Source organism: Notolepis coatsorum (assembly GCF_963971535.1).
Source record: "Notolepis coatsorum genome assembly, chromosome: 10".
Classification (NCBI taxonomy): Eukaryota; Metazoa; Chordata; class Actinopteri; order Aulopiformes; family Paralepididae; genus Notolepis; species Notolepis coatsorum.
In genome coordinates this window covers 57,671,203-57,681,872 of record NC_140174.1, presented here as the reverse complement: position 1 = coordinate 57,681,872, position 10,670 = coordinate 57,671,203, and the positions used below count along the sequence as shown (strand labels likewise).

General features: G+C 42.0%; 1 protein-coding gene across 1 annotated transcript in view; it reads left to right on the top strand.

Annotated features, from left to right (window-relative positions):
• Positions 1 to 9,042, top strand: part of slc16a5a (solute carrier family 16 member 5a) — a 51,076-nt gene extending 42,034 nt beyond the window's left edge. The window contains exon 5 of the mRNA XM_084323239.1: positions 6,736 to 9,042. Within this exon, the coding sequence (XP_084179365.1) occupies positions 6,736 to 7,010 (275 nt within the window). The 3' untranslated portion in view covers positions 7,011 to 9,042. The remainder of the gene's footprint in view (positions 1 to 6,735) is intronic.
• The last annotated feature ends 1,628 nt before the right edge of the window (positions 9,043 to 10,670 follow it).

The window sequence follows — 10,670 nt, the reverse complement described above, 5'->3', positions numbered from 1 at the left end:
ATATGCAACCAAAGGTGTCAGAGCGCTGCTGGACAGACTGATGACAACATTTCTAAATTACCCAAAGCATTTTTCCTCTGCATTATGTTTTGTAAAAAGGTTTAATATCTGCGGATTAAATCGGCCAACTGATTAATCGAACCGGCTCTAATATTAATAATACACCACAGTGACATAAGTCTGTTTTTGTTTGTTCTCAATCTCAACTAAAGGAATTCTCGCTCTCGGTCATCTAACATCACGGTGACCAATCGCAGCCACTCTTATTGTCTGGGACCAAATATGGCCACGCCCCATTCCCAGTAAAAAGTGGGAATCTCTAGAATGGGTTTCGGGCGACGCTGTATACGGAAGTGACGATAGACACTTTCTGTTGTCAGTAGATGGCAGCATTGGTTTAAAATTAAAAGGTGAAAATGTTGAAAACTACATGAATACATTTCCCAAGATCCTTAGCACAGGTCACAGGTCACTGAGATGTGTCTATTCTTCGCCGTGATCTGAACAGCGGTAAACTATTACTGCGACCTCGGTATAGCAACGCGAATGGTAAACTAATTATCTTAACAAAAGTGCGCTGGAGGGCGGTCAGGTGGCGTAGCGGAGATTGCGTTTGTCACCAACACCGGAGACGCTGGATTTGCCTGTTCGAATCCAGCTCACAGCTCCGGCGTTGTTACCAGCTTGGCTGGCCGTTCACACTAATACAATTGGCTGTATTAGAGGGTGGGAAAAGCTGGCGGGGTGGGTCCGGTCGTTGTAAACAGCGACTCCTACAGTTCGGTCGGGGCGCCTGCTCAGCGCGGATAGGATCTAAGGGGGGTAGTGTGATCCTTCCACACGTTACACCCTCTCAGTGAGAGCCCGCGCTGCCAGGTGAAAAGAAGCGGTTGATTGGCTAGACGTGTGTCGGAGGAAGCACGTGATAGCCTCCACTCTCCCAGACCGACTGTGGGGGGTAAGTGCGCAGCGACCAGGAAGGGGATTGGGAATTGGCATAACGACTAACATTGGGATGGGAGAAAATCGGAGGAAAAAGGAGGGGGAAAAAGATAAAAAAAATAAATAAAAAGGGGGGACATATGGTACAATTTAAGATTTTAATGATAATCGGCATATAAAGGACAACATAAAGCATCGTTAATTTGTAAGAAACCTCAATGAAAACGGTAATATTCGCTATTGTTATGAAAATATGCTAGAATCCTATAAAAATGTGGACGCATTTGGTCTACGTTCCGTTAATAATCTGAGGGTTTTGTCTAGTCGCTAACATCCTTTGACTATTGGTTTGTGGATTCTTTGATAAGATAAGATATTCCTTTATTGATCCTTTTGGGGAAATTCAGGCATCATAGCAGCATGGGAGAGAGGAGGTACAGGTATGGGCATGGTAATAGTAGAAGACATAAATATAGGCAATACAATTATAGTACAGTAGAAAAGTTAAAATAAGCAGTGTAAACAATATAATTAACTCTGAATATAAGCATATGAGCAAGTAGGCACTAGGCAGTGTAATCAAAGGTGCAGATGAGGGTCTGTATGCCCTATTCGTTTAATACATTACAATAAATATGGTCAATAACACTTAGGATCTGAATATATACTATGAGTAAGTAAGGTATACAGTATACACAGGTGCTGTATACATAAGGTACCCTAACTCGCGTGATATATGTCATACGTTATACGTTGTAGTCCATGCAGTTTAGGTAAGAGTTAGACACACCTAGTGATCAGACATTCCTAGTACTGTAGTTCTCGAGTTCTGCTGCCGTTACCCTGCCTGATCTACACAGTTGCATTCCCCACATTATTGTCCTTCTGCAAATTAATGCAGTCATACAGAAGGGCCTCTTTAATCTTCTGCTTATTACATACAGTCATACAGAAGGGCCTCTTTAAATCTTCTGCTTATTACATGCAGTCATACAGAAGGGCCTCTTTAAATCTTCTGCTTATTACATGCAGTCATACAGAAGGGCCTCTTTAAATCTTCTGCTTATTACATGATGCAGTCATACAGAGTCTACTGCTTATTACATGCAGTCATACAGAAGGACCTCTTTAAATCTACTGCTTATTACATGATGCAGTCATACAGAGTCTACTGCTTATTACATGCAGTCATACAGAAGGGCCTCTTTAAATCTTCTGCTTATTACATGATGCAGTCATACAGAGTCTACTGCTTATTACATGCAGTCATACAGAAGGACCTCTTTAAATCTTCTGCTTATTACATGATGCAGTCATACAGAGTCTACTGCTTATTACATGCAGTCATACAGAAGGACCTCTTTAAATCTACTGCTTATTACATTCAGTCATACAGAAGGACCTCTTTAAATCTTCTGCTTATTACATGCAGTCATACAGAAGGGCCTCTTTAAATCGTCTGCTTATTAATAATATAATAATAATACATTTTATTTGGAGGCACCTTTCAAAACAGCAAGGTCACCTTACAGGGCATAAGAACAGAACAATCAGGATTAAAACAATGATCTTTGCAAAAGTGTCAGTGGAGTTAAAAACAAGACGAACAATGTAAACGTATGACATATAAAACAGTGGCACACAGGGTGCAGTTATAGTGGGTATGCCCAGTAAGCAAGGCAGTTAAAAGATAAGGTTAAGAAAAGAATAAGATAAACAACAAGAAGTATAAAAAACAGTGAAGTTAAAATAACAGACAAACAAACAGTATTGGGCAGTGATGGAGGTTATAGTGAATATGCGAGTTTGAACAGATGGGTCTTCAGTTGTGATCTGAATGATGAGAGTGAGTCTGACTGTCGGATGTGTGGGGGCAGGGAGTTCCACAGTCTTATTACTAGGGCTTTCTTAAATACTTCGAAGCTTTGTTCGATGGGCATGGGATTCGAATATGAAAATAAAATTCGATTATTAAAAAAAGAAAAGATCAAAAAAATATGATTATCTTTTCTTTTTTTTGCTAAATCAACTCTGCCTCTCTTTGTTAATTACAACAAGCAATGCTGTTTGTTATTTAAGATGAGGTCGGACTCGGCACTGACAGATTTGTGTTCATTGTGCTGCTTTTATAAAGCCTCAAATGACGGAAATGATTTCCCTTTTTTTTTTTCTCTCTCTCGAAGCTTCGAATTAAAATCGAATCTCGGCCCTGAAGCTTCGAATTCCAAAAAAAATATCGAAGGTCAGCCCTACTTATTGCATGCAGTCATACAGAAGGGGAGGGGGGGGGGGACGTTGTCACACTTTTTACTCTAGTGTGAATTGCTCATTATCAAAACATCTTTCAATAGTCATTCCTACATTAAATTGAAGCTTAAGATGTTGGCTTGAAATGTGTATCCCTCTCATTTTCCAACGTATTGTAACAAAGAGTTAATCACCTATCAAAGACACTCTGACACATTGTGACAACTAACCCCATCATGGGGATGGTTGTCACACACTATGGGGTTGGTTGTCACCATGTGTTTTAATGGGAACAAATCTTAAAAAGAAGACAAGAAGGCAGAACTAAATTTGAAAGTTTAATTGCATTGACAAGTTCACAAATACATAACTTAATGCATCTTAACATGAACATAAACAGGAACACATCTTTAGGCCATCCTATATATAAAAAAAATAATAAGAACACTCATTCACTTGTTACAGTGATGGCAAATGTAGGGTCTGGGCACTCCATGTGACAACCAACCCCAAAGAAAATGTGACGACCAACCCCAACTGGAATGTCTTGATAGCATCAAGGCTAACAGCCATCTAACAACTAGTTAGCTAGCTAACAACAATCTAAACTATAGCTATCCCTTCACACTTTTTAAGATTAATAATTGTTTCATTATAAACCAATTGTGTAAAAGCCTAGAAGAAAAATACTGAGGAGCAGAATATTTACAAATGGACATGAAAAACACAAAAAGCCCTCTCACCTCAAATGTAGCTGTTTCACTCCAAAGATGACAATGTAGGTGAACTCTGACCCCAATTCTGGACATTTAAATACTAAAGTATGGGAGACAGGACCCTCTGGTGGTGAAATATAATGAATGTGACAACCTACCTACTGTGACAACGTCCCCCATTCTCCCCTACTGCTTATTACATGCAGTCATGAAGGACCTCTTTAAATCGTCTGCTTATTACATGCAGTCATACAGAAGGGCCTCTTTAAATCTACTGCTTATTAAAGACAAAAGCGTATATTGTTGTGATTCCAGAGATGTGCTTATAAAATGGTAAATGGTGCATTTATATATCGCTTTTATCCAAAGCACTTTACAATTTTGTTCCTCACATTCACCCATTCACTCACACAATCACATACCAACGGCGGAGGCGACCATGCAAGGTGCTAACTTGCTCATTGGGAGCAATTAGGGTTTAAGTGTCTTGCTCAAGGACACTTCGACAAGCTGCCTGGGAGGAGCGGGAATAGAACCGGGAGGTCCGGGAACCTTCCAATTACCAGACGACCGCTCTACTTCCTGAGCCACTGTCGCCCTATCTACTTATCTGCTTATCATTTTTAAGGACCATTTAAAATGTACAAAATATACAACTAACTGTAGGCTCAGTGCTCACGGTGGGTAATTCATACAGAAGTTGACAAGCTCTCAATGACGGATCTCGGCTGATGATTGTGGTTTACAATTCTCATTGCTCCTGCAGCACAGTACCTGCAGCCTCAAGGCCCAGACCAGCAGACTCCAGGACAGTTGATTCCCCCAAACAGTCAGAATCATGAACAAACCCTAACGGACAGCTAGCGGCCTGTGACTGGAGTAATACAGTGCTCTTATCGTATCGCCTCTGCTACTGATTGCACACACTACCTATTTGCATACATTACTGTTTCGCACTCACTACACCTCCAGTGTTTGTTAAAGGATCCAGATCTACTTCCTCACTGATTCTACTTCCCACACTGTGACTATTGTATTATAAGAATGTATAATTCTAATTCTAATAATGTGGAATTCTTGTTTAAAAGAATTCCATCATTGATATGCTGCTAATTCTTTAATCTTTATGCTTCTTTTTTGTACTACTTACATTGATGCTGTTGCTAGGCAGAGGAGCCAAGACCAAAGAATGTCCCTCCCCTATGCTGTAATATAATAGGGACGTGACAATAAAGACGATTTGTGATTCTGATTCATATATACAAAGTCAGTTGAAAATGACTTGTGAAGTGAAGGATAGTTTGATAATGAAATTGTATTAGTAATAAGTCAACTAAAACTTCCGCCACCCACCAAGTCACAGTGGAGCTGCGTTACCTTGGTACCATGTGTCAACACGGATTGTGTGGCGTCTCATGCCAGGTTTTCTTGGAAAGGGAGGACATTTTTTTTTTTTTTTTGTATTGGTCTTTTTCCCCCTCCATTTTCCTCCGATTTTCTCCCATCCCAATGTTAGTCGTATGCCAATTCCCAGTCCCTTCCTGATCACTGCGCACTTACCCCCCACAGTCAGATCATCTGGGAGAGTGGAGGCTACCACGTGCTTCCTCCGACACACGTCCAGCCAATCACCGCTTCTTTTCACCTGGCAGCGCGGATTCTCATTGAGAGGGCGTAGCGTGTGGGAGGACCACACTATCCCCCTCACGTCCAATCCACGCTTAGCAGGCGCCCCGACCGAACTGTAGGAGTCGCTGTTTACAACGACCCGGACCCACCCCGCCAGCTTCTCCCACCCTCTGATACAGCCAATTGTATCAGTGCAGACGGCCAGCCAAGCTGGTGACAACCCCGGAGCTGTGAGCTGGATTCGAACAGGAAAGGGAGGAAATTCTAACTTTACACATAGTATATCAAATTACAAATGAAATGACCTACTAGCAGTTATTTACAGCCATAAAAGGTGTACTTGTTTGGAACATGGTGAGCAGGCTGGGTGTTTGGAAGACAGTGTGACTATACTGTATGCGTTAATCAGTTGGTGGCAAAGACCCCAGTGACAAGTTAGTCTACTAATGGACCGGTTTCAAGGATGTCATAGCAGGGCAAACGCATTTTTATTTTTTTTTATTTTTTTTGCCATATGTCTGCTAGATTTAGGTGCAGCAGTGAGTCGGCATTGATAATACTATTATTGTTGACTCTAATTTCTAATTTAATCTAATCTAATCTATTGCAAATGTTGGTTCACTGGCACACCTAAATCAAGCACACCCATTATTCATGTGCAACCGCTGTGGATTCTGAGGGGTTAAGTCAAAAGTCGTCCTAACTAATTATTGCAAGTTTGCATTGTGTTTTCAAAGGGATCAACAGAAAGCTCAAAGAGTCTCGACAAAGGCCGGTGTGGTGAAAACACAAGCTGCTGCTGAAATACAGTATAAAATTATTATTATATTAAACGTTTGGTGCTGCCACCACTGGTCGTCAATAAGATCAGCACCTTGACCTGACAGGAACAGTGATAGTAATGTGTTTTATAGGCGACGCAGGGCTGGCAGCACCAAGCATTCATTGAGCTTTCCCAGAAAACCACAGAGGAAGGCGCCATTACCGATTTGAAAGAGAAAAAGTTAATTGTATACTATATTTCAGCAGCGGTTTGTGTTTTCACCCCTTTGCCAAGAGCTTTCTGTTGATCCCTTCAAAAACACACACAGAACGAATTTTGACTCAACCCTCAGAATCCGCTGCAATTAGTTATAGAGCTTTGTAAGAGGGACCAGCTCAGTTGTTGCTAATGTAATGGTTTTTGTGTTTGTTCCTGTAGGAAAGCTGGTGGACAACACGGGGCAGTATTACTATGTGTTCTTCGCCTGCAGCGTTGTGGTTGCCTCATCTGCCCTCTTCCTCATGGTCTCTTTCTACTGGCTGGATAGAAAGGACAGATGGGCATCACAGCAGGGCCTGCCTCCGCCAACAGTGACAGAGCCACTGAAGTCTGCTGTTGATGGAGCTCCTCAGTGCCAGTACAGCAGTGTGCCCACAGAGGGGGACAAAGACAAGGCCTCAGACTCTGGGGCAGAGTACACCACCAGCCTCTGAATGTGCTCCACTCACGTAACCCACCTGGTTTCAAACCCATGGGAAACCGAACATCTGCCAGTCAGCCAAAGGGGAATCCCCCCTTCAGGCCAAGAGAGATGTTAGACTTACTAGGCTTCAGGCCAAGAGAGATGTTGGGCTTACTAGGCTTCAGGCAGAGCTACTCTGCTACAGTCAAACTGTCTGTTACTCAACATCAATGTATATGAGGGCCAGCCCTCAATGATAATAATGCACACACACAGGGATGAATAAGTTGCCCACGGCTAATATTTTTCAGTTCAGGCTTCTTTCAAATGTGGCCTCACTGGCCTGAATGTTATTAGGAACTAACAGAGAGGGTACCCACCTGCCTTGGAGAGCAGTGTGACTCAACAGGGCTAGTCCTGGCCCTCCTTTCCCTTCCTCCTTTCACATGAACACACCAATCAAACTGAGATGCACTCGTACTGTATATCATGAGATGCTACTGACCTTATGTGTGTGATCTCACAATCTATCCCATCCTGTTAAACAGGGATGCACCGGTGCTGCTGTGGGTTATGGGGCCTGATGTGAGGCTTAAGAGGTGCCGGGAGAATTTCCCCAATACTAAAACCCGATACCAAGTGTCACGTGTTAACATGTTGGAAACCAAAGCAAAGCCATCCATTTTTGACAACACAGCTATTTATTTATTATATAAATACATTTATTACATCTCAAATCATTGTTTAGTAACCCTAAACGAATGGTCTTTAAGTCTATATACGGTTACGTAAAACAAACGGATTGTTACTTGGTGTCACATGACACTTATATGTTTGTGACTCCAGGTCTATTGGTGATACTAAGTACTGATTACTGTGAAGCCATGTAATGAATCATCCACTCAACAGAGAAACTATCCTCTTTCCTGAACGTCACCGTGAAATTGAACGTGACATCCAGACACAAATTTAGTATCCAGGTTTTTCTGAAATTCTTTAACAATGTAGAGGAGTTTTAAGTTATTTCAATATGTCAAACACTGTTACAGATAAGAGGAGGAATATGTATCAGTGTATAGCAGTAATTTAGCACAGTTCATTGCTTAAAGGTGCTGTAAGTATTATTTTGTTAAAATAAGTGTTAAATAGCTCTACATTCCGACAGCCATCACTGATATAGTGTTTGGTCAGTAACATGGGTCTCCCAGTCCCTCCACTCTGCAGTAAACAGAAAATATATTTTCCAGTATCCCTTCCCACTTTATCCAATCAGGAGAGAGAACCCTGGATAGTTTTACTTATTTCAAGAAATCTTGCCAAGCTAAATGTATTTTATGTTTACCACTGACGGCTATCTGGTAGGGCCACATGTAGACCACTTATTTTAACAAACCAAAAAACGCCACTTACAGCACACACTTTTCATCCCTTCACGAAACAGTGCCTTTTTTTCTTATATCCTAGTATGATGCATAAGACAACGTGCAACCGTAGCAGAATCCTTTTCATTTCAGAGACTCTGTAGCGGGTGACTTGGTTATGCCAGCCAACGTCATAGTCCAAAAGAGACTTGTTTCACTGTGGTCCGAAAGCATCGCGGGCCTCATAAGTTACAGTATACAAACCTTGATGAGCTTTATAATATCACAACAGTGTTTACCTTGGGGTTATTGGTGTGATTGTCTATTCTGTCAATAAACTAGGCTAGGGTATTCTAAAGGACATCACACAGTCAGTATAGGTATGAATGAGAGTCACTGCAGCAGAAAAGAAAAAAAATATATAGGGCCTTGGTGCTTTTAGTAATGTAGCCGCAAGCAAGTTGGAAATCGAGATGAATGCCTCCTAAATTGAGCATGTCCAGATATACAATGTATTCTACTGTGGCCTACTTTTTGATAAAGAAACACTGTTTGTCATGTGATAATAACCACAGACGTCACAAGGTGATGGTGGCTTCTCTGCAATTTATTAAGGGCTTGTCTTGCTTTTGGGTCAAATTATCTTTATAAAGAAATACATTTATATAGTTATGGAGATAATAAATATGTCTATTACATGTTCTCTTGTGTCTGTGTCATCATTCAAAAAGGTGAAAGTCACATCAGGTTTCCTCTACAGTGTGGTGGGAAGAATAATGCACCTTGAATACCGTACCGTAAAGCTGCCGCCATCAAGTGGCTACAATGTAACATGAGCAGGCCAACACTCAGAAGCTTAACATGGATTGTTTAGTTTGTTTATTCACGTTTTCTTTACAAGGTATGTACATAATAATAAGTACAATTTCCCACAAAGTGTATCAAAATAGAAAGAAAACAATATTGCGATGCCTGTCCCCGATCAACAAAATTATGTATGTTTCTGTTGTTCATAATCTGTCCAGGACACCAGATCACACTATAGGGTAAGGATGTCATCTTTTACTTATCCCATCACAAAAATGTATTATAATTTTACTATAATCACTAAATTAAATGGTAATTTTCTTACTTTGTAATTTCTTTTTTTGAAAATTATAAAATTGTTGAATTATGGAGCAGGGATTTGGACTTACTAATATTGTTCACACACCAGATGGCCAAGAGGTAAGCGTCTACTTCCTGGTGCGCCCTCAGGAGGAGCGAGAGGAAAGAGAAGAGGATCTCATGGACCAGATTAGCACCATCCTCCACTTCTCAGACACCAGAGCCTGACGACACGTGCCACCCGCTCCACTGCTGCGGTCTTCAACTTCTACCGCAGCATAAAGATGAAGGTGAACAAGTTCCTCTCCCACGTCCTGAATCAACCATGGAGAGCATGGGGCCAGATGATTCTGTAGTCATGGGAAAAGAGCAGCAGATGGTGGTAGAAATGGAGCAATCATCTCTCTCCCATGAAGAAACTACAGAGCGGAATTGACCCAGACATGACAACCGCTTTGTCAGCATCTTGCCCATCGTCGCCAACCTTTTCTCACAAGGACATGCCATCAACGTCTAGTGTCATTATCATCTCTGATAGCATAATGAGATCCATCTCTGAAAGCCACATATCTCCATCTGCCTTTAAAACCTCTGTTGAGATCATTGATAACGTGAGAGCAGTGGCCAAAGGTTGCAGCACCAGTTCTTCACTCCAATCTGGGAGGAGGAGCAGACCCTGTCAGCGGAGGAGGACATGGAGATCTTCCTCTCTTACAGTGTCTTCCGTCCATACGCCGTGAAGCTAGTGAACCAGATTCTTATCTTACTCACGCAAACAGGACCTCATCGGTGCCAAACAAACAGAAATGCAAATCCATGCCAGATCTTCATAATCCCAGAACAACAGAGGAACTCAAAATTGATCTGAGCAGCGAGAGCCTCTTGGAGATCGTTTACGTCTTTACTGAGGCAAGCATTTGGAAGCTTCTGATGGATCAGCCGGGCCCACCTTATTGTGCCCTCCATCTGCTGCAGTGGAGCTCAGTGGAATCGAGACCTGCCAGTCTGATCCCAGATCTGTTGCCTCTGAGGACACAGTAGCTCCAGGCTGCTCCAGTCCTCTCGCTTGCATTTGCAGAGAGGTCATTCAGCTGATCTCCAGAAAGGTGGTCGAGCTCTGGCTATGGGCGTCTCTCAATCTGCGCAGCCTGAGGGCTCTCCACATCCCTGGCAGGGAGAATGTGGGTGCAGATGTGATGTCGTGGGGCGGTCCTCATCCCGAC